The sequence below is a fragment of the Cajanus cajan genome, chromosome 2 (genome assembly GCF_000230855.2).
Source record: "Cajanus cajan strain Asha chromosome 2, NIPB_CcT2T_4, whole genome shotgun sequence".
Taxonomy (NCBI): Eukaryota; Viridiplantae; Streptophyta; class Magnoliopsida; order Fabales; family Fabaceae; genus Cajanus; species Cajanus cajan.
The window spans coordinates 10110537-10135514 of NC_138518.1; the positions used below are offsets into that span (position 1 = coordinate 10110537).

Below are 24978 nucleotides of genomic sequence, written 5' to 3' on the forward strand. Positions count from 1 at the left end.
TGCCATCTTGCACCACACTTTGGACCTCCTTCATGGGATCCTCGTCATAATACGTATATTGGGTAACCTCAACATGTTTGATGGGGAGAGCAAACTTAAATCTACAATTTGAAGAACAATACTCTAAGTAAGCCCTAGCTTCGAGTTAACCTTCTTGACATTAATCACATCCACATGCATGCATGGATCGCCTATGTCAGCAAGATCCCATTTCTTCTCTTTCCTCACGGCCTTGTGTACCCTTTTATTAGGCCCAACCCTATTTGCCAAGATAATCTAAACATTGGGCCCCATATGATTATTCATATTTTTGGATAGTGCTAAAAACCCACCCATAACAGCTAAGATATTTCCTCTCTCACTTATCTTGTCAAAATTTTAACCCCTCCTTGATCCATGCATGAATTGTGTTGCATATAATTTGCTTCTATTATGTTATCATGATTTTCATTTTACAATCAACCAATCTCCATACAATTGCAGTGAATTCACTAAGACATCTAGGAGCTCATGATCACTCTTCTCCTCCATCTTCTCATTACTACTGCCAGTTCCACTCAACGTTGATGAACCCCCATCCTTTGCCATTGACTCTTTACCCTGGGCACTCTTCTTCATCACTATAGGAGGAGTCGCAGGATGCCATCACGCACAAACACAGGCAACATGGCCATAATAATCACATGTGATACAAAGTAAATATGCAAGCCTTTGTTTTCTACTTTGTATCATACATTATTGAGATTACACCTGCCTAACATCAGCTTATGGAGGTCAATTTTAATACAGACTTTGGCAAACCTCCCCCTCAATCATAGTTACTAATAAATCAACATTAAACTAAACATTTAATTAATAATTTAACTAATCTCGCAATGTTATTGATATCATAGATTAATTCCTTAGGCATTATTATCACTAAAATACCTCAAGTTATTTATAATCAACTCACATCATAACTTGTTCATAATTGTTCTTTCTCATGATTTATTTTTCCTATACATTAATATAAGTACCTAAATCATTCATAAGATAAAAAACTTAAAGAATAAAGTTGTTCACCATCATAATTCACAAACTGCATTTCCATAACTTAATCTTTTATAACCTTGTGTGGTCCAAATACAATATCTAGAGTTATATTCATGCAATCAAGTTGATCTTAATTTTTGTTAGAAAATTAAGACAATTATCCACAACTTTTATGTTGACCTAGAGTTGATTTTGCCATATACTATTTTCTCTCATTAATTTGATCATAATTATCCATAATTACAAAATCGTAGTGTGTTAGCCTCAATATGACAACTTGACTTTTTCTCACTAATTTGATCATTATTTAAGTTGTAAAATTATATCATTAAATTTAATATAAAAAATAAGTTATTAATAAAAAATTATTAAATAGAATAAATAAATGCACATCAACTCTTGAATATAAATGTCGTCCCTAAACTATTTAGTAATTTTTAAATTACTAAATATTTAAAAATTAACTAATATTTATTTTTATAAAATTTAATTTAAAATTTTTAACATATAAATATATTTTTAAATTAATTTTATCATTGATAGAATCAAATTATTATATCCAACCTAATAACTTAAAATTTAAAAAATTTTAAATTAATTTATCTAAACAAAATATTTTAAAAAATTAAAATTAAAATAATTCAAATATTAAAAATTTAAAATTCTTTAAATTTGTAAAATTCTTTATCCAACCACACCATAAATGATTTATATTACAATTTGTCATGGGAGGTACCTGAAGTCTCAACGAAGCAAGTAATTCCGTCCCTCCTAGCTATGCTCTCAGCTAGCGCTACTTGTGCTCACATTCACCGCACTACTACCACAACATGCGTAGTCGTTAACTTCCTCTCTTTCATTATCTTCTTCAATGACAAAACAAGCATTTTCACGTTCTTCCGCACTCTCTTGCAACTGCAGCGCAAACTCAAGCATCCAAACGACGTCGTTCATCGACGGCCTCTGCGTCCCATCCTCTAACAAACAACTCACTCCAGTCTCACAAAACTTCTTAAAGCATTCCGGCGCGATGCTCCCCTTCAACGTGGGGTCCACAATCTGGGCCATAATCCCGCTTTGGTAACAGCTCCTGGCCCAATTAGCAAGTGACACCTGTTCCATCTGGGCGTTGCGGATCAGAGGTGGCCTAGCGCACAATATCTCAAACAACACAACTCCAAAGGAATACACGTCAGACTTTTCCGTCAAACGGTACCGTTTATAATACTCTGGGTCCAAATATCCGAAGCTGCCCTTCACAGCGGTGCTCACATGGGCCTTGGACATGCCCATGGGCCCAATTCTAGAAAGTCCGAAGTCGGAAACCTTGGCAACCCATTTATCATCCAACAAGATGTTGCTGGTTTTCACATCGCGGTGGATAATCATGTGGTTCGCGCCTGTGTGGAGATAATGCAGCCCACGCGCGGCGCCAATGCATATGTGCAAGCGTTGCTTCCACGAGAGAGGGGGGTTATCGGTGTTGTAGAGATGCTCGCGGAGGTTGCCACGTGCCATGAAATCGTAGATTAGTATCATCTCCTTGCTATCGTTGCAGTAGCCGATGAGGGAGACGAGATGGAGGTGGCGGAGCTGCGAGAGCTTCTCGATTTCGTTCATGAACTCTTGTGCCCCCTGCTGCGAATCCGGTTTCAGGCGCTTGATTGCCACGGGAGTGAGACCGCCGTCGATGTGGCCTTTGTACACGTGGCCGAATCCCCCGACGCCGATGATCAGGACCTCGTCGAGATTGTTGGTGGCGTATTTGATGTCCATGAGGGAGAAGCGGCGACAGAGATCGGAAGGTAGGGAGTACTTCTGTGTGGTGCTTGACTTGGATTCATAGTCCTTGCTCTTCCTATTAGTGGTTCTCTTGCGTCGGAAGAACACGACAGAGGAGATCAAAACAACGCCGGATACCACCCCCACGACGATGCCAATTATCGTCGTTTCGCTTTCGCTGCTCTGTGGAGTCTGAAGTGGGTCCGGGTTAGGTCCGGCTAGGTTGTTAGACCCGGCCTCGCTTATTTTGAATATCTCCACACCGTTCAAGAAGGGGTCCATGCCTAGGCCTAGCATATTCTCATAAGGGCGCATTTGGAGGGAGAGATTAACCTTTTTCTGAGTATCATTTTTGGGAATTAAAACGGCGTAGTTTCTGTGTACAGCGACACCTTTCTGATTCTGGCTCCATGTAACAGAGTATAACAGCAGAGAAAATCAATGAAACAAGATGAAACAACAGAGAAAATTAATTGCAACTCTGGAACAATGTAGCTACAATTTTTAAGAACAATAACACCACAAAATCACACAACTTCGAACATTCCTCAAGACTCACGAACAGTGCTTCCCAATCTGAGTCTACCCGAACGGAGATAAGATCCAGAAGAAATGAGCAATGGAGGAAGGAGAAAACCAGAGAAAGAATGACAGAATATTCAGAGAGAAATTTCATACCATCAACATGCCTTCATCCACGATCATAATCCTTCAAATACACGTTCTCCTTACGCTCACGTGTGCTTCTCCTAACGGTTTCCTTATTTTCTGGGTCTTGTGCCACACGTCCTGAAGGATCATCTAGTAATTTTGATGTCAATTTCCCTTCTTGCCCTACGGCGGAGATGTTTTCCCAGGCCACAAGCCCTTTCGCCTTATCGGCTCAGGGCTGGAAGGCAAGTGTACCGTCCAAGGTAAAAATCCGATCTGATTTCTACTCGGCAAAAACCCGACTAGGTTCCCAGGCCACAAGCCCTTTCGCCTTGTCGGCTCAGGGCTGGAAGGCAAGTGTACCGTCCAAGGTAAAAATCCGATCTGATTTATACTCGGCAAAAACCCGACTAGGTTTTTCAGGCCACAAGCCCTTTCGCCTTATCGGCTCAGGGCTGGAAGGCAAGTGTACCGTCTAGGTCGTAGCCCGACCTGGTTTCTCATTCGGAAATAAGGCGAGTAAAACCACCTTCTCGGCATTAACCCGACTGGGGTCCAGTGCATACCTGGTCGGTCATGGAAGGCAAGTGTACCGTCCAGGTCGTAGCCCGACCTGGTTTCTCATTCGGAAATAAGGCGAGTAAAACCACCTTCTTGGCATTAACCCGACTGGGGTCCAGTGCATACCTGGTCGGTCATAGCCCGACTTGACTCGTTAGACTCGGTCTCCCTTGCCTACAAGGGAGCTGCTCGGCACTTATCCTGCTCGACCCTTAGTATGGGCCCGGTCGGTCGGACTCCGATTACGCTTGTTCTCGCTAATCCCGCACCATCGTGATAAGAACGGTTAGGGAAATCCCTCAATCCTCGGGGTCCAAGAGGCCCATGAACGACGTACTATAAAACCCAAAACCCTAGAGTTGAGAAGGCAGATTACACTTTTGAATGCTCTGGCTTTGAGGCTCGACCGAGGCAGAAACCCTAGTCCATCCCGTGGCCGGAACATTTTAAATTCTTCAGTTCCGCAACATCTTCCCATGTAGCATCATTAGGTTCTGAAATATCCCACTGAATTAAAACTTGAGACACCTTCTTATTATTTCTTGTTATCACTCTACATTGCAAAACTGCCCATGGGTGAATTGTAGGGCCAAACTCTGAAGTAGTAAGAGGTAATGGTACATACTGTTGTGGTAATTTACCATGAAACCTCTTGAGCAAAGAAATGTGAAAAACAGGATGTATTTTAGCTGTCTCTGGTAACTTCAATTTATATGCTACTGAACCAATCTTTTGAATCACCTCAAAAGGTCCAAAAAACCTGAGACCCAATTTCTGATGCTTCCGTAATGCTAAAGATTGTTGCCTGTTCGGTTGTAATTTAACCAATACAAAATCTCCTACATCCAGCTGAATATCTCTCCTTCTTTTGTCCACTTGCTGCTTCATATAGTTTTGAGATTTCAACAAATTTGCTTTTAATTGCAACAATAGTTGGTCCCTATCCTTCAATGTTTCTTGTACGGAGATGGGATCTTTAGGATCATGATCATATCTCACAATTTGAGGAGGAAGTCTACCAAACACAGCTTGAAACGGAGTCATGCCTGCACTATGATGAAAAGAAGTATTATACCAATACTGTGCCCAAGGCAGCATATTGACCCAAGACTTGGGATTTTCATATACATAGCATCTCAAATACATCTCTAGTGTCTTGTTCAGATTCTCTGTTTGACCATCAGACTGAGGATGGTAAGAAGATCCCATTGACAATGTTGTTCCTTGTGATTTAAACAAGTGCTGCCAGAATGAACTAATAAAGACCCTGTCTCTATCCGAAACAATAGATTTTGGAATTCCATGTATCTTCACCACTTGAGTAATAAAGGCTTCAGCCACAGATTTGCTGGAAAAATCAGACCTCATTGGAATAAAATAAGCAAATTTGGATAATCTATCCACAATAACCATGATTGTTGCATAACCATTTGAAGGAGGAAGATGAGTAATAAAATCCATAGCAATGTCATCCCAAACCTGTTGAGGAATAGGTAGGGGTTGCAAAAATCCCATTGGTAATGCCTGTTCAACTTTAGCTTGCTGACAGATAGCACATTCTCTGATATATTTTCTAACATCCTGCTGCATATTAGTCCAATGAAACTGATTACCGATTCTAGCCATTGTCTTGGTAACACCAGCATGTCCGCCAACTTTTGAATCATGAAACTCCATAAGAATTTGCTTTTTCATATCTGTATTATTAGGAACCACAATACGACCCTTCCAAAAAAGAACACCATCTTTGATATTATATTCAGAATTAGATTGTTGACCCTGAACACCAGCATTGTAAATGTTAGACAATGTAGGATCTGTTTGAGTTAATTGCACCAATTGTTGCAGCCAAGAACAATTAGGTTCAGACCAAGCCATAAAAAAACTTCTAGATAGGCCATCCGCAGGAATATTTTCTTTTCCAGGTTTGTATTGAATGGAAAAATCGTAGCCCAAAAACTTAGGCAACCATTGTTGCTGTTCAGGAGTTTGCAATTTCTGCTCCAATAATTCCTTCAAACTTTTCTGGTCTGTCTTGATGATAAATTTATGGCCAAGAAGGTAATGCCTGAATTTAGCTAATGCCTCAGTGATGGCATAAAATTCTCTAATATATGCTGATTGTTTCTGCATTCTCATGGAAAGTTTCTTTGAAAAATAAGCAATAGGGTGCTTATTTTGACTTAGGACAGCACCCACTCCCTTTCCCGAAGCATCTGTCTCAAGAACAAAAGGTTCATTGAAATTAGGAATAGCTAAAACAGGAGCAGAAGTTATAGCTACCTTTAATTGTTCAAAAGCTTCTGTTGCTTTCGAAGTCCAAAGAAAAGCATCTTTTTTGAGTAATTCAGTCAATGGTGCAGCAATAGTTGCATAGTGTTTCACAAATCTTCGATAATAGCCTGTGAGGCCTAAAAACCCCCTTAACTGTTTCAGGTTTTTAGGTTGAGACCATGCTTGTACTGCTTCCAACTTAGCATTGTCCATAGCTACACCAGAACCAGACAAAGTATGCCCAAGGTAATCAATCTGTGTCACTCCAAAACTACATTTAGAAAATCTTGCAAACAACTCATGTTTCTTCAAAATACTCAAAACAACTTCCAAATGACATAAATGATCCTTCCAATTAGCACTGTACACCAAAATGTCATCAAAAAATACTAAGACAAACCTCCTTAACATGCCAGCAAAAATATCATTCATTAAACTTTGAAAAGTAGCCGGGGCATTAGTCAAGCCAAAGGGCATGACTAACCACTCATAGTGACCCTAATGAGTTCTAAAAGCTGTCTTGTGTCTATCTGCAGGATTTAATCTGATTTGATGATAACCAGATCTAAGATCAAGCTTAGAAAAATAATAAGCACCAAATAACTCATCTATCAACTCATCAACTGTCAGAATAGGAAAACTATCCTTGATAGTTATTGCATTAAGAGCTCGGTAATCAGTACAAACCCTCCATGACCCATCCTTTTTCTTAACCAATATTATAGGGGAAGAAAAAGGGCTTCTACTAGGCTGAATGATGCCTTCTTTCAACATTCCCTCCACCAACTTCTCAATTTCTTCTTTTTGACTATGAGGATACCGGTAAGGCTTAACCTTCATAGGATTAGAGCCTTCTAACAGCGGAATAGAATGATCATGTGATCTTGAAGGTGGTAAACTAGTAGGATTAGCAAAAACAGATCCATATGTATGCAGTAACAGAGCTAGTTCAGGTTCCATGTCCGCTGGCAATTCGAGCAAAGGAAAAGAGTGTGAATTCTCTTCAACCAACTTCATACTATATACCTCAGCTATTGAATTGGTATGCATCATCCTTCTAATGTGATGTAACTGTGCCTGAGCAGGAATTAAATCTTTATCTCCTTGCAATGTGATAAATTTTCCATCCTTTAAGAACTTCAATTGTAATGCTTCAAAATCAGCAATGTGAGAACCAATGGTTTTTAACCAACTAGCACCTAAAATCAAATCTGCCCCAGATATAGGTAATAAGAAAACAGGTAACACAAATGAATGTCCCTGTGCTTGCACATTAAGCTGCTGAACCACTCCTTCAGCACTCATGTAATTCCCATTTCCCACCATCACTTTGAACATAGAAGCTGGCTCAACTGGTAACTTTAAAAATTTAGCCACCCTTGGTTGTAAAAAATTATCTGAACGGCCACCATCAATCAGTACCTGAACGGGCAGTTTATCAATATAAGCTAAGAATCTAATAGTTCCCACACCGACTCCACCTTTCAAAGAATTCAATGACAAATGATGATCTTCCATAGCAGCGTTTTTAACTTCCGCTTCTCCTATAATCTCAGACTCGACTCTATCATCTTCTTCCAATTGGAGAAACAAATATTGTCTGTTTGGGCACTTATGATTAAAGGTAAACTTCTCATCACAAAAATAACACAGTCCCTTATCTCTCCTTAATTGCATTTCCGCCGGGCTAATCCTTTTAATATTGGCATTTCTAATTGGAGGACCACTTGGAGTAGGTAATAACGCTGGAAGATTAGTCTTGAAATTAACTTTCTGATTCTGAGATGGTTGGGGTGCTGATTGAGATACATTTCTAGAATGGTAATTTGAAACAAATGGTTTATTGGGAACCTGTTTTGGTGTGGGACAATATTTTTCTTCATAAAGTTTTGCCAACACAACAACTCTTAATAAGGACGTCGGTAACAAAGCCATAACATCTCTTTTAATATCTGCATTTAAACCACTCATAAAACACTTAAAGAGTGCTTCATCATTAAGACCGAACGACCGATTAGCTAAAGACATGAATTTCAAATAATAATCTGAAACAGAACCCGATTGTTGCAGCTTGAACAATTCTGACATAGGACAATCAAATGGTGAAGGACCAAATTGAGATTCAAGAGCACGAGTTAAGTCTGCCCACGTATTTACTGCTGTCAACCTTTGTAACATCTGAAACCAAGGAACCACATCACCATCAAAATGCATCGCTGCAATCTCAACTCGAGAAGCATCTGGTGTGTTATGATAATTGAAGAATTTTTCTGCCTTGAAGATCCATCCAAGCACCGAAGAATTACCATCAAAATGAGGAAACTCGAGAGAAATATCTTTCACAGGTAATACCACATTCATCGTAGACTCTTCATGATGCTGAGTGTCATTGTTTTTAACCAACAAACGATCCAAGGTGGCTTGGATCTGATCAAATCGAGCTTGATTTTCAGTTTCTTTTTTAGCATTATATTCGCGTTGCTGACGATCTCGCAATTCAAAACGCTCCAACAATCGCTGAATCTCACTACCTTGGGTTTTCAATTCAGCTTGAATTTCCTTCAACCTGGTGTTCTCAGCCATGAAGAGCAATGAAAGCACCAATGTAACAGAGTATAACAGCAGAGAAAATCAATGAAACAAGATGAAACAACAGAGAAAATCAATTGCAACTCTGGAACAATGTAGCTACAATTTTTAAGAACAATAACACCACAAAATCACACAACTTCGAACATTCCTCAAGACTCACGAACAGTGCTTCCCAATCTGAGTCTACCTGAACGGAGATAAGATCCAGAAGAAATGAGCAATGGAGGAAGGAGAAAACCAGAGAAAGAATGACAGAATATTCAGAGAGAAATTTCATACCATCAACATGCCTTCATCCACGATCATAATCCTTCAAATACACGTTCTCCTTACGCTCACGTGTGCTTCTCCTAACGGTTTCCTTATTTTCCGGGTCTTGTGCCACGCGTCCTGAAGGATCATCTAGTAATTTTGATGTCAATTTCCCTTCTTGCCCTTTTATGCATGTTACACTCCATTTCATAACATCAGCGTGGTCCTCAGCCAACTTGGTCGCTATGTAAATAAAGAACACCCTGTCACCGATGTCAGTAATATTAGGGTCAAGTTCACAAAAATGGAGTCTGAGCATGTAAGTGAAGCCAGAATGAACGGGGAACACCCAAGTGAGGTTGCTGATTTTGTTGAGAGTGGCATTTGAGCCCATGTTACGCGCTGTTCTGTATAGCTCCTTAGGTGCCACGTAATCAGGATTCACGGTTATGTTCCTATTACCCAAGTCAGCTGGTAGATCATTATTCTGTGAATTTTGCGTCATTAAATAATCTTCATCATGCCCAGCCCAATTCCTTAACAAACCGCTGTCATTAGTAATGATGTAACTAGGCTAATATATGAATGTAAGTGTGGAAAATCTGTCTTCCCAACTAATGGGTAGGAAACAAAAATTGTCACTCTGGAAGATTGTGTTCAAACACCAAAAGGATTGACAAAAGTCTTCAAAGATGCTAGATTGATCAAGTTTAGGTTTCCTATGACAAGCAGGCCAGAAAAAGGCGAAGATTGGCCTCCAATGATTGTGAGTGACATGATTGTGTAGACTTCAGTCATGCATAAAGAACGAAGAGAAGGCATTGCATACCAGTGGAATTACATGGTTGAAAATCAGTGTAAAAAAAATACCTACCACTAAAGCTCTTTTATTCCTTAACACAGTGGTTTTGGTTTTTTATTTTTGAAAATCTCGCTATTAGATTATTAATCTTTTTCTTCCTGGCATTGTTAGTTAGCTCCTTTTCTGTTTATCTGTTAAACAGTTCAGCTACACTGACTTTGTGAAAGCAATAAATCCATAATAAAAAGAGTATGTAAAGAAAAGGAAGGATGGAACTGGCCAGAGAATATTTAAACCCCATAATATAAAGAGTCTATGTAAAGAGAGAAAGAATGGGCTAGAGAATGTTGAGGCCCGAGCCAAATAGCTTATAAATAGTAGTTACTGGTTAGGATAGGAGAGGGGAGGATTGTTAGAAACTTGTGTAGGAGAGACTCCAGAACCTCTTGAATGAACCTAGAAATTGTAAAAGATCAGTCTGCACCTCCCCCTGTGTACAGTACAACATTCTTGCTCACTTTTCAGTAACATTTCAATCTTTCTTATGTCTATGATCCAGTTTTCATCACCTTGCTAGTTATTTCCTTTTTTGCTATGCAGTTCAGTTGCAACTAATTGAACTAAACCCAGTGACCCATTGTATATAAGGTTTCAAATTCAAAATAAATTTCATTTTTACAAAATTTAAGTGTTCTAACATGTGGCATCAGTAGAAATATTTCTCTCTTCCGCATTCCAGCCTTATCCTTCTATCTCTTTTAGTGACCATTCTGAACACCGCTTCATCTCCCTCTCAAGATCCCTCTCATTCATCCAAATGAAAAACCACCGCTTGTTCTAGTTTCCCCAGTCTCCAGTTACAACAATTAGTCTCGTGTAAGGGCTCCCCAGATGAAGAAAAAATTTGACTTTGTCGATGGAACTTTTCCAATAAGATAGGAATAGGATCAACTGTATGCAGTTTGGAAGCGATACAAATCCCTGTGTTTCTCCAAAAATTGTCGCCAGTGTTATCTGGATTAATGATGCCAAAGATGTTTGGCACTATCCCAAATATCAATTTTCACAAGATGACGAGGTGTGCATCCTACGGATCCAAGGCAATATCTTTTCTCTCAAACAAGCTGATCTATCAATGACCAGCTGGATATTCTAACATTCCCCCTAACTTAGAAAATGGGAAACTAAAAAACTTGTGTAATATCCATTTGTTAAATTATAAGTGAACAACACAGGAGAAGATAGAGTGAATAACGATATACATATTCTTCCTTCCATTGTTAATTTTCATTATAGTGATTTTAAATTCTTCAGATGGGGAGAGGGCAAGAGAAGCAGAAAGCTGTCCACATACAGCAGAATCTTCTCCTCTTGATGAAAAGAGCAAGTCCTTACTGTGGGTAAACTACGTTGCTGTTGACTATTACAAGGTAGGACTTGGGCATAATATTTTTTTTCCCACCAACTTTTGCTGCTAAAGCTTAAACATTGGACTCATTCATCTTAATATTATAATTTGATAATCATTTACTACTTCCACTAGCATACATGTACTAAAGCTCTTACCCACTAGTTATAATAACAAGAATGCCACTAAGAGAATAAATTATTAGGTCGTGTTCTGCAAGAAATATATGATTAAGTCACTAGATGGAAAAATGTTACAACGAGTGAATACGTAACGCGTAAACTATACATAACGAAATTACAAAAATGTTTAAATGTATGACTTACCAAGTGTCCTTGCATTTGTCTTCATTAGGAGGACACAGAAGCAACTTGATTCCGGTACACACTAATATTACAATTATGAAACTATACAACAAATTTTGTGCCTCTAGCAAGTGTTCACATCCAATTTCATTTCATTGTCCACATTTCCAGAGCGTCGGGTCAGTTGGATTACCTCAACGCGGCTTTGGGTCCATAATTTCGGAGAAAGCGGTCCCAGACAGCAACTTTTGACTATCTTTGGGATCATAGCTATGATCTTCGCTGCTCGTAATCACACTCACCACACTACTACTCTTGTTAAAATCCGAAACCTGGCCCACGCTGGTCCCACTACTAAACATATCATCACTTTCCTCTCTTCTTTCGTTAACTTCATCAGTAACGACATAAGCATTTTCGCGCAGCTCCGCGCTCTCTTGCAGCTGTAACGCAAACTCCAGCATCCAAATGACGTCGTTCATCGACGGCCTCTGCGTCCCATCGTCTAACAAACAACTCACCCCAATCTCGCAAAATTTCCTCAGGCACCCATCCTCCCTTTCAGCGTGGGGTCCACAATCTGGCCCACCGTCCCATTTTGGTAACAGTACCTGGCCCAATCAGCGAGTGACACCTGTTTCTTCTTCGCAGTGCGGATCAGAGGCGGACGAGGGCAGAGTAGCTCAAACAACACCACTCCAAAGGAGTACACGTCAGACTTCTCAGTCAAACGCTGCCGTTTATAATACTCAGGGTCTAAATACCCAATGCTGCCCTTCACAACGGTGCTGACATGGGCCTTGGATATGCCCGTGGGCCCAATTCTGGAAAGCCCGAAGTCGGAAACCTTGGCCACCCACTTGTCATCCAACAAGATGTTGGTGGTTTTCACGTCGCGGTGGATGATCGTGTGCTTCGCGCCTGTGTGGAGATACTGCAGTCCACGCGCGGCGCCTATGCAAATCTTCAAGCGCTGCTTCCACGCGAGAGGGGGGTTATCGGTGTTGTAGAGATGCTCGCGGAGGGTGCCACGCGCCATGAAGTCGTAGATGAGGATCATCTCGTTGCTCTCGTTGCAGAATCCGATGAGGGACACGAGATGCTGGTGGCGGAGCTGCGAGAGCATCTCGATCTCGTTCATGAACTCGTTCGCCCCTTGCTGTGAACCCGGTTTGAGGCGCTTGATAGCGACCGGGGTGGAACCGCCGTCGATGTAGCCCTTGTAGACGTGGCCGAATCCCCCGACGCCGACGATGAAGACGTCGTCGAAGTTGTTGGTGGCGGATTTGATCTCGGCGAGGGAGAAGTGGCGGCAGAGATCGGACGGTAGGGAAGAATTTTGTGTGGCGGTTGACTTGGTTGCGAACGAAAGTGGACCCCACTTGGATGTCCCTGACGACTTTGACTTGTGGTAATCACTGGGCTTGCTTGTAGTGGCTCTCTTGCGTCGTAAAAACACTACGAGGAAAACCACAAAGGAGATCAAAACGACGCCGGATACCACCCCCGCCACGATGCCAATTATCGTCGTTCCGCTTACGCTGCTGCTGTTTCCCTTTTGGCCCGGTATGTTGCTCTGTGGAGTCTGAAATGGGTCCGGGTTAGGTCCGGCCAGGTTGTTAGACCCGGCCTCGCTGATTTTGAATATCTCCGCACCGTTCAAGAACGCGTCGTCATATATTGAATCCCTACTATCATTATAAGAGTGCATTTGGAGGGAGAGATTAACCTTTTTTCTGAGTATCATTTTTGGGAATTAAAACGGCGTAGTTTCTGTTCACAGCGAGACCTTTCTGATTCTGGCTCCATTTCATAACATCAGCGTGGTCCTCGGCCAACTTGGTGGCTATGTAAATAAATAACACCCTGTCACCGATGTTAGTAATATGGGGGTCAAGTTCGCAAAAGTGGAGTCTGAGCATGTAAGTGAAGCCAGAATCAACGGGAAACTCCCAAGTGAGGTTGCTGATTTTGTTGAGAGTGGCGTTTGAGCCCATGTTACGCGCTGTTCTGTACAGCTCCTTGGGTGCCACGTAATCAGGATTCACGGTTATGTTCATCTTACCATCCGTGTTAGCTGGTAGATCATTATTCTGTAAATTTTGTGTCATTAAATAATCTTGATCGTGCCCAGCCCAATTCCTTAACAAACCGCTGTCATTTCGTGGCGAGATTGCTTGCCCTCCAACTTTGATTCTATACTCTGTCTCCAGCGCAGAGCTGGTTACCACCCTGTACAACGTTTTACTTCCCACCAGCTTGAATCCTAGGTCATTTTGTGACGTGTAATAGAGATCGGTTGGCATGGACAATACCTCGATTCCATTTATGAAAGCGTAGGAGTTTGGATGCGACGGAGTGAAGCTGAGGTTGAGCCTATCACCCGTGTCCACGTTGACCACATATTCTTTGAATATGGTGTCGGTGCTTTCTGCGTCTGCGTTTAGAGAGGCATTGAAAGCGTTGAGGAGGGTGAATTGGTTTGATTCAACAGTGAAGGAGGCGTCGGAGCGGGCAAAGGAAGGATAAGAAGCTGGGTAAAAGAAGAGGCGAACGAATTTGGGACCTGCGGAGACAGGGAAGGAATAACTGAAATTGGAATGGGACAAGCGTGCTGTGGTGAAGGGGACTTCATTTATAGAAGATTGTGTTGTTGGCTTAGCTGAAACGGTGCCGTCTTGACTAGATAAGTACTTCGTATCTGTGTCCCCCGTCCATGTCCTCTCTCCGTCGAAGGACTTTCCGGTAGTGCCGCAACTGAGGGTGAAAACTTCATCTGGGGTGTACGCTTGGAGGTGTGTGGAGAGGTGGAGAAGGAGGAAGAGTGTTATGGAGGTGATACTCATGGTTTGCGGTGAGACACTGCAAAGTCAGTGAAGTTGTGAGGAATGAACGGAGACTTATTGTGATCATTGTCTGTAGTAGTTGCTAGGAAGCACAAGAGAAAGGAACTTCCAGTGTTTGTTTCGTGAAAGACGACAGCGACGAGTCAAGTGGCAAATGTATGCAGTTGATAGATTTCAAACTTCCACCAAATTTTTGGTTTTTATTTACATATTGAGTGACAAAAACTGTTCTATTTCCTTGTAGAATTATGGTAGTAACTACTTTGTCTTTGCTCCAAATAACGAGGGATGGAAGAGAATGTGTCAGAATAAGCAACGCGCCGGCAAGTGTGACCGCATGTAACCAATGTGGTATGTGAATCTGCTGGGACTAGAAGACGAATTTAATTAAAGTGAGTAATTAGACTATTAAAGATCAAAATATTAATTTATTCTCTATAATTTAGTTTATTTTACTTTTATTTACTTTATTTTTAAATTTTAAATAACTTTTTAAAATTTTTGTATCTATCATTTTCAATTTTTTTAATCTCGATAATTTAAAATAAATTTTTATTATTTTTATATTTATAATTCTTTTTAATGATAAGTTTGCTGGTAAATCTTCTCTTTGAAGGTGTACGATACATTTAACCAATAATACTAAGATAAGTAGGCAGGGATTAGGGGTGTACAAAAAATTCAAATTGATTCGAACCGATCCATAACCGTTCTGATCCATATTGAAAAATCTGATCCATTTTGAAAAAAAATCCGAACCGAACCACTTTATAAAACTGGTTAAGTTATCCGATCCATTTTTACAAAGTGGATCGGTTCAGTTCGGTTTGGTTTTCTAAAAAAACTGATCCATATATGAGTAAAAAATAGATAACTGCACCGCACCGAAACGATCCAATTTCAAAAAAACCAATCCATATTTTAAAAAAACCAAACCGATCCACTTTATAAGAAATGGATCGGTTAACCGATCCACTTTTATAAAACGGTTCGGTTTGATCGGTTTTTTGAAAAAATAGATCCATGAACACCCCTAGCAGGGATGGCAATGGGGCCCCATGGGAGCGGGTAGTAGTAGACCCGTCCTCGCCCCGCTGAATAAAAATTGGCCCCATATTCGTGCGGGTATCCATTAAGCGGGTATCCATGAATTTCTTGAATACCCATGAATATCCATGGATATTTATAAATTTTTTAAGAAATTAAAAAAATTATATTACAAATAATTTTAAGTTTATATTTAATGTCATTGAAATATTAAAAATAAAAATTCAATGTTAATTTTGAAGTTATATTTGACGTTAATTTTGTTGAAATAATAATAAAAATGCAAGATAATCAATAACTTAAAATACACCAATCTCGCAAATAAGTTAATGTCTCATCACAAAATTACAATAATTCAATCTCATAATTCTAAACCCAAGTAAACAACTTAAAATACATAAATTTTATTGGTCCAATCAAAGCTAGAAAATTAATCAAATTACATTCAACATAATTCTATAACATACTTAACACATGTTGGTAACTTCATCAACCTCACTTTTGTAAGAAAATAAGATAAGAGAGTGTAGTTTTAGGATTATGTGGTACAAGGATAATTAGGATATTTAAGAAATATTATTAAACAGGTATTCACGGGTATGAATATCATCATACCCGCCCCCACCCCATTTATAAACGGGTAAAAAATTATCCGTCCCCATTAACCGCGGGCACCCAATTAGCCTATTCATTTATTATCCGTAGCGAATTTTACCCGCAAATACCCACGGATGCAGATATTTTTGCCATCCCTATAAATAGGCACTAATAAGACAAAAATTGACTGAAAACCTAAAGAGTTGGTAACTAAATTAATTATGACAATTACATAAAAAATTTAAAATATGAATAAAAAAATTAGAAATAATGATAGAAAAATTGATGAAAAATATAATATCAATTTTAGATGAAGTAAATAAAATTGCAGATTTTAGTTGTAATAATATTAATAAAGAATTAAAAGAAATTAATAATATAAAGTAAACATTATAAAATATTAGTCAAGAGAAAGATACAAACGAAAATGATAAAATGAATACAATACATGAATATTAAAACAATTAGAAGAACTTTAAAAAAAATAATCAATATATTTAAAAAAAGAAATTAGAAGAAATAATTATATCTAAACCAAAAAATATAAAAATAAAATTGGAAAAAAGTTTAACAAAACCTAATTTATAGAAGAAATTCAACAATTACTTGAACAACTAAAAATTATAGAAGAAAATAAACAAGTTCAAGAAGTAAAAAATATAAAAGATACAGAAAATGAGAAAATAATTCTAAATTATTCTACTTTTGAATCAGAAAATGAAGAAGTTAAAGTAAAATTTGAAGCAGGACAATCAAGCAATCCTAATAAAAAGAAAAGAATATGTACGGGTAAGGGCGTTCGGCCACCAAATAGCCGAAACCCTATCGGCTACCGAATGGTTAAATCTGGTGGCCGACACCCAATCGACCACCAGGATCGTCCTATACTCAAAGCATTGCCCTTAATAAATAATTAGGGGTTAATTACACCGATAAATCAATTAGGGCGTATTACCTAATATGGTAAGCATATGGCAGGGTCCATGGGGATCAGGGCCCATAAATGTCAGTATAAATAGCTCAGGTCATAAGGTAACGTCACTGTTCATTAATTGTTATCGATATCTATGCTTATCCTGACTTGAGCGTTGGAGTGCCTTTTGCAGGCAACCTCCCCCTCATCGGAACATTGGATCGGAACACTCGTTCGACCCTCAGAGTACAAGAAGATTACTAGTGTGCCCTCCAGACAGGTACATTTTGGCGCTCACCGTGGGGCCGAATCGAGACAGTTGTGAAGATTAACAGAGCAAAGCAATGACGATTACAAGGAGAACGAATACGGCAGATCACCAGACTGAAGAGGAACATGTTGAAGTTGTAGACGAAACCGATCTCTCTGAGACCGTTCGTCTGCTGAAACAAGAGATGGCCGCGATGAAACAACAACGGGAGAAGGATGCAAAGGAGCTTTCGGCCTTAAGAGCCGAAAACGAGGCACTGAAAAATCAGGATCCATCGTGGAAGCCTACTCAGACTACCAACATGCAAACTCAGGGGTCCTAGCAATCCCATGAAGTCCACACCTCGGCCCCACATGCCTCGACGGCGGCACCCGAAAAATTCCCCTCGGCCCAACCTACAGTTGGTCGTCCTACAGACTTGGCAACCATTGGAACGCACCGCCACCCCTTCACCCCTACCATTATGCAACTCCCATTGATGGATAACTGGAAATCCTTGCCTATTGATAAATATGACGGTACCACAGATCTTGATGAACATCTTGATGTTTTCCTGACGCAGGTAACGTTGAGCACAACCGACAATGCTGCCTTGTGTCGGATTTTTCCCACATCGCTCAAGGGCAGGGCCTTGAGTTGGTTTACGTGGCTCCCTCCCAACTCCATCGATTCCTTCAACACTTTGTCATCCCAATTCACCATTCAGTTCGCAACGAGTCGTCCCCACAGCTTGACGTCTCTATCGCTGGTCGGCCTTCGGTAAGACAAGAAAGAGTCTCTTCGGACCTTTATGGATCGGTTCAACAAGGCAACCTTGGAAATCCGAGACCTTAATCCAGCCGTAGCACTCCATCACCTCACAACGACATTGAAGCCTGGACCATTTGTTAATAGCATTTGCATGAAGCCTCCTTCGGACATGAATGACCTACGAAGGAGAGCTGACAAATACATGCAAATGGAAGAATTAGCGGAATTTTGAAATCAAGCCCGAGCCGAACAACCGGGCAAACCCGAGAAGCAAACAGAACAACCATACAGGGGGCGAGGCAAGGAGTTAACCCTTCGGGACTGACCTACCTGGGGTCTGAAATACTCTCATTATACCCCCCTCAATGCAAGTCGAGCCGCAGTACTCGAACAAGCTCTGGTATCGGAAGTGTTAGCAGTTCCAAAAAGAGCATCAACTCCCCCCCGAGCTGATACCAACAAATCTTGCAAGTATCATCGAAATCGCGGACATTCCACTGAAGAATGTGCCGCCTTGAAGGATCGGATTGAGGACCTTATTAAATAGGGGCAACTCCAAAATTTCATTGATCGGCCAAATACATCTCGGCATCGCCCCTCGAACCAGTCTCAACAGCAAGGCTGATATGAACGCTCAGATAGACATCGGCGCGAACGCAGCAGATCGAGAGATCGGAAGGATGAGTCTCAAACAGCACATAGGCGTGTTATCAATACGATTGCAGGAGGCTTTGCCGGGGGAGGATCGACTTCGTCAGTTCAAAGGAGACATTTGCGAGTAGTCAGATTGGTCAATACTGTTGAACGACATCCAAGTCGGCGGATGCCTACCATCACATTTACTGACAAGGACTTTCAAGGCATTGACCTGATCCAAGACGACCCTATGCAGTGTAGGGATACGTAATTGCATTATGAAGAAAACACTGATAGATCAAGGTAGTTCAACCAATATTCTAAATTGGAATACTTTCAAGCAGCTCGGCATCCCCGAGGAGGAGCTGACTCACTACAACGAGCCACTTGTAGGTTTTGCAGGTGAGAGGGTCAACACCAGAGGATCCATCAAACTTTCCACTCGGTTTTGCTTTGATGAAAAGGAGCATCGAGACATACAGGTGAAATACATTGTCGTTCAAGCCAACATGTCTTATAACATCCTACTCGGTCGGCCTTCGCTGAATGTCTTGGGGGCTATTGTCTCAACACCTCATCTGGCCATGAAATTCCCTTTAGACAGAGGGAGCATCCTCACCATACATGCCAATCAAAAGGCAGCTCGGGAGTGTTACTTTGCCAGTCTGCGGCTGCCCCCAGTGGAAGAGAAGCAAGAAAAGTCAAGACGTGTGAAGTGACTCCAGCATAGGATCTCGACCCAAGATTAAATGACGAACGAGCTGAACCGATAGAAGAAATAGGTTCCCCTGCAGATCGGTTCACAATCATCCCAAGTCACTTACATTGGAATTGGCTTATCGGAAATCGAGAGACAAGCTTTGAGCAAAGTCATTGTTTCAAACAAAGACTTATTCGCCTGGACGCCCTTGGACATGCCGGGCATAGACCCTGAATTCATGTGTCACAGATTATCAATCTGCCCAGCAGCCAAACCGGTTGCTCAACAAAAAAGGAAGATGGGTACAGAAAGGAAAGCTTCCGTTGAATCGGAAGTCGCTAAGTTATTGCAAGCTCGGTTCATTCGGGAAGTGCAGTATACTACTTGGTTGGCAAACGTAGTGATGGTCAAGAAACCTAATGGAAAGTGGCGCATGTGCACGGATTACACCAACCTCAACAAAGCCTGCCCTAAAGATGCCTACCCATTGCCAAATATCGACCGATTGGTTGATGGGGCATCAGGACATAAGCTATTGACTTTCTTGGATGCCTATTCGGGATACAATCAAATCCGAATGCACCCACAGGACAAGGTGAAAACAACTTTCATCACTGAATCGGCCAACTATTATTACCGAGTGATGTCGTTCGGTTTAAAAAATACAGGAGCAACCTATCAGCGGTTGATGAACAAAGTATTCACATATCAAATCGACAAAAATCTGGAGGTTTATGTCGACGACATGGTGGTTAAGTCCAACGATCTTGAAACTCGTAGAGATGATATGGCCGAAGTTTTCCAACAACTTAGAAAACACGACATGAGGTTGAATCCCGAAAAGTGTGTTTTCGGCATTGCCGGGGAAAGTTCCTCGGATTCATGCTGTCGGCCAGAGGGATTGAAGCCAATCCCGATAAATGCCACTCGGTGATCAGCATGAGAAGCCCCCGTAACATTAAAGAAGTCCAAGTTCTATCCGGGCGGCTTACTTCTCTCTCTCGATTCCTTCCCTGCCTCGCCGAAATGGCAAAACCCATCATTGGATTGTTAAAGAAGGCCAGTCAGTTCAGCTGGACGACTGAATGTGAAGAATCATTTAGGTCCCTCAAGCATCGACTCGGCTCGCCCCCGAAACTTTCAAAACCCGATCCAAGCCTAGACATGGTGGTATATCTATGTGTCTCCAATGAAGCAATCAACGCCGTCCTAGTACAGGAAAAAGAGTCACAAAAGCCTATCTATTTCGTCAGTCGAATGCTTCAAGATTCCGAAAGGAGATACCAACTTCTTGAAAAGATGGCGCTGGGTTTGATCCGCACGACGCGACGTCTTTGACAGTATTTCCACAACCATAAAATCGTAGTGCGAACCGATTGCCCAATCACCAAAGTTCTTAGAAAACCCGAGTTAGCAGGACGAATGATGGCCTGGTCGGTGGAGCTATCTGAGTTTGACATATCGTTTGAGCCAAGAGGTCCGATCAAATCGCAATGCCTATTCGACTTTGTTAATAAGTTACAACCAGCCAGAAATTTCGAAAGTAATCAATGGGTAATTCACGTTGACGGTTCGTCCAAGCACCAAGGTAGCGGGGCCGGAATAATCCTTGAGGGACCGACAGGCTTAGCGCTTGAACAATCTCTTCGATTTGCTTTCAAGGCTTTGAATAACCAAGCCGAGTACAAGGTGCTGTTGGCAGGATTAAGGTTGGCTCGAGAAGTAGGTGTTTGAAAGCTGCTGTGTTGGACTGATTCAAAAGTCGTCTCAGAACAAGTCAATGAGAACTTTCAGGTTAAAGACGAACAACTGTTGAAGTATTATCACACCTTTCAAAACATGTGCCAACATTTTGATCAGGTAACAGTGAAGCATACTCCTCGAGAAAATAATGAAAGGGCTGACCAATTAGCACGATTGGCAACCAGCAATCACAAACCGGGACAACTCCGAACCACCCTTCACTTGGAACTTTCATCCCCAAGCATCGATACCACTGAATGTTTAGTAGTCTCTGAGCAACCAGCAACCTGGATGACCGATATACTACGCCTCATCATTGAAGGTATCGAACCGACATGTCCTTCAGCAGCCAAAAAATTGAGAACCCAAGCTGTGAGGTATTCGGTGGTGGGGGGAGAACTCTATCGACGAGGCTTCTCATCTCCATTACTCAAGTGTCTAAACTCTGAAGAGGCAAATTATGTGTTGAGGGAGGTTCATGAAGGAATCTGCGGTTCTCATTCGGGAGGGAGAACTTTAGTAGCAAAGATACTTCGGGCCGGATATTATTGGCCGACACTCAAAACTGATTGCATGGAGTTTGTTAAAAAATGCATTCAGTGTCAAAAGCATGGCAACTTGATACACGCATCAGCCGAGCAGCTTCACAGTATCAATTCACCTTGGCCTTTCGCTCTATGGGGCATGGATATACTAGGACCATTCCCAATTGCTAAGGGACAATGCAAGTTTCTGCAAGTCGCGGTGGATTATTTCACCAAATGGATCGAGGCCGAGCCTCTTGCTACAATCATAGCAAGCAATGTCCAAAAGTTCCTCTGGAAGAACATCATCACAAGGGATCCCCCATGCCATCGTCACTGATAACGGACTTCAGTTCACAAATCACAAACTTAACAAGTTTCTTCATGATTTGGGGATCAAACACCGAGTCACGTTAGTCGAACATCCCCAGTCAAACGGCCAAGCCGAGACCGCTAACAAAGTCATCCTCTCGAAATTAAAGAAGAGTTTGGGGACAGCCAAGGGCGCATGGGCCGAAGAGCTTTCGGAAGTCTTATGGGCGTATCGGTGTACCCCCCAATCCACAACCCAGGAGACACCTTTCCTCCTAACATATGGCACGGATGTAATGATACCATTCGAAGTCGGAGAGCCCTCTTTTCGATGAGCACATTTCGACGAAATTTCTAATGATGCATCTCTGCGAGCAGAAATTGATTTAGTCGACGAAGTACGCGCTCGGGCTCAAATTGTAGCTGAAGCATGCAAACAGAGGATGACAAGGAGGTTCAATTCTAACCTCACTAGAAGAAACTTCAAAGCGGGGGATTTAGTGTGGAGAGTGCAAGGGTCGGCAAGGCGTAATCTGAGAGAAGACAAGTTGGCAACTAATTGGGATGGCCCATTTCGGGTCCGACACTACCTTGACAATGGTGCATATAAACTCGAAGAACTCTCGGGCAAGGTCATTCCAAGAACATGGAACTCTTCTCATTTGAAGACATACTATAGTTAATTTTTGTAAAGATGTAAATGTGTAAACACATGGTGCACTCTTTTCCTTGATCGGTCTTTTCTCCCTTTATAAAAAAGTGAAAAGGGGTTTTGGTCGACAAGGTTTTTAACAAGACACCAATCAATAAAATATCAATCAGTTCTTCTTTCTCTCTATTTCTTACTAGCTTTGGAAAATTGTACAAAAGGGTTTCCCTCCCGAGTTGATCCACTCGGCCAAGGACGCGCCCTCGCAAAAATCACAAGCTTCCCTCCCGAGTTGATCAACTCGGCCAAGGACATGCCTTCAACATCACAAAAAGGCTTCCCTCCCGAGTTGATCAACTCGGCCAAGGACGCGCCTTTGACATTACAAAAAGGCTTCCCTCCTGAGTTGATCAACTCGGTCAAGGACGCGCCTTCGACATCATTAAAGTAAGCATTTCCGAGTAGCCTCACTCGGCCTTGCTCAAAAAGAGAGCATTTCTGAGTAGCCTCACTCGGTCTTGCTCAAAAAGAAAGCATTTCCGAGTAAACTCACTCGGTCTTGCTCAAAAAAGCAAGCATTTCCGAGTAGCCTCACTCGGTCTTGCTTAAAAATCAAGCATTTTCGAGTAGCCTCACTCGGTCTTGCTCAAAAAGCAAGCATTTCCGAGTAAACTCACTCGGTCTTGCTCAAAAAGCAAGCATTTTCGAGTAAACTCACTCGGTCTTGCTCAAAAAAGTAAGCATTTCCGAGTAGCCTCACTCGGTCTTGCTCAAAAAAGCAAGCATTTCCGAGTAAACTCACTCGGTCTTGCTCAAAAAGCAAGCATTTCCGAGTAGCCTCACTTGGTCTTGCTTAAAAATCAAGCATTTCCGAGTAGCCTCACTCGGTCTTGCTCCAAAAGCAAGCATTTCCGAGTAAACTCACTCGGTCTTGCTAAAAAAAGCAAACATTTCCGAGTAAACTCACTCGGTCTTGCTCAAAAAGCAAGCATTTCCGAGTAGCCTCACTCGATCTTGCTCAAAAAGCGAGCATTTTCTTGTAGCCTCACTCGGTCTTGCTCAAAAAGCAAGCATTACCGAGTAACCCCACTCGGTCTTGCTTAAAAATCAAGCATTTCCGAGTAGCCTCATTCGGTCTTGCTCAAAAAGCAAGCATTTCCGAGTAAACTCACTCGGTCTTGCTCAAAAAGCAAGCATTTTCGAGTAAACTCACTTGGTCTTGCTCAAAAAGAAAGCATTTCTGAGTAAACTCACTCGGTCTTGCTCAAAAAGCAAGCATTTCCGAGTATCCTCACTCGGTCTTGCTCAAAAAGCAAGCATTTTCGAGTAGCCTCACTTGGTCTTGCTCAAAAAGCGAGCATTTCCGAGTAAACTCACTCGGTCTTGCTTAAAAATCAAGCATTACCGATTAACCCTACTCGGTCTTGCTCAAAAATCAAGCATTTTCGAGTAGCCTCATTCGGTCTTGCTCAAAAAGCAAGCATTTCTAATAGAAGTAAGAAGGAGAAGTGATGAATGGACTCCTCCAAGCTCCTTCTAGGCACGGATCCTCTTCAAAGGAGATGAGACCGAGATGTTGAACACCTTAGAGTGAAGAACACTTGCGGAAGGTAAGGTCTAAACCTTAGAGGGAAGCATCCAAGCTCAAAACTCAAGGGATTGCTCACTTCAAAGAGAAGGAAACTAGGTTTTCTTAAAGAATTTTGAAGGCACTCTCAATGGTTCTCTCTTGGATTTCGGTGACTCTTGAAAGATGGCTGAAATGTATTCAGAAATCTCATATATTCAAAAGTGTCTTACAAGGTGAGAAAAGTTACATTTATAGGAGAAAATTAGGGTAACTTGGCGGCACCTTTAGTGAACCAAAGTGGCCAAGTTTGAATTTCAAATTTGAATTTGAAATTCAAACTTTGGCCACCTCACATGATCACACGGATGCTACCCTCATCTAAATGTCATTTAAGAGTGATTTGGATTGAATTTGAAGCTCACATGGCCGGATCCACCCCATGCCATCCATGTGACTCAAATTCAATTCAAATTACTTCTAAATGATGCTTAAATGTAGCCTATTTCTCCTATTAATGTATTCTTCATATAATCCTAATCTAATGACCGAAATACATTGGTCTAATGAATACAATGAATAGGAAAAATTACAAGAAGAAGAATGAGCCTAATATTGGGTATCAAAAGCCCAAAGCCCAAGAAGCCCAAAATAAGCCCAAATCACCTAAATCCTAATCTATGGTCAAAATACAAGACCAACATCAAAGTAAATTCCTATACTAAGAAAATATGATAGAACATGGTGTTTAATCAATGAAGGCC

General features: G+C 41.3%; 2 protein-coding genes across 2 annotated transcripts; one reads left to right on the plus strand and one right to left on the minus strand.

Annotated features, from left to right (window-relative positions):
- Positions 1-1805: 1805 nt before the first annotated feature.
- LOC109815430 (uncharacterized) lies at positions 1806-14679 on the minus strand. Its single transcript, XM_083069376.1, is given in 9 exon segments — positions 1806-3220; positions 3534-3648; positions 4470-6703; positions 6905-8866; positions 9213-9692; positions 11681-11741; positions 11859-12209; positions 12212-13394; positions 13396-14679. Coding segments are annotated over 9 exon segments (8901 nt in total). The 5' UTR covers positions 14506-14679; the 3' UTR covers positions 1806-1815.
- A 4318-nt stretch (positions 14680-18997) lies between these two features.
- On the plus strand, positions 18998-19438 carry LOC145954692 (uncharacterized). Its single transcript, XM_083069377.1, has one exon. The coding sequence runs from the start codon at positions 18998-19000 to the stop codon at positions 19436-19438; it is 441 nt and encodes a 146-aa protein (XP_082925503.1).
- Positions 19439-24978: the final 5540 nt, after the last annotated feature.

Bases quoted from the DNA above. Each gene is read 5' to 3' on its own strand.
- LOC145954692 (XM_083069377.1), top strand. From the start codon at position 18,998: ATGAAGAAAACACTGATAGATCAAGGTAGTTCAACCAATATTCTAAAT.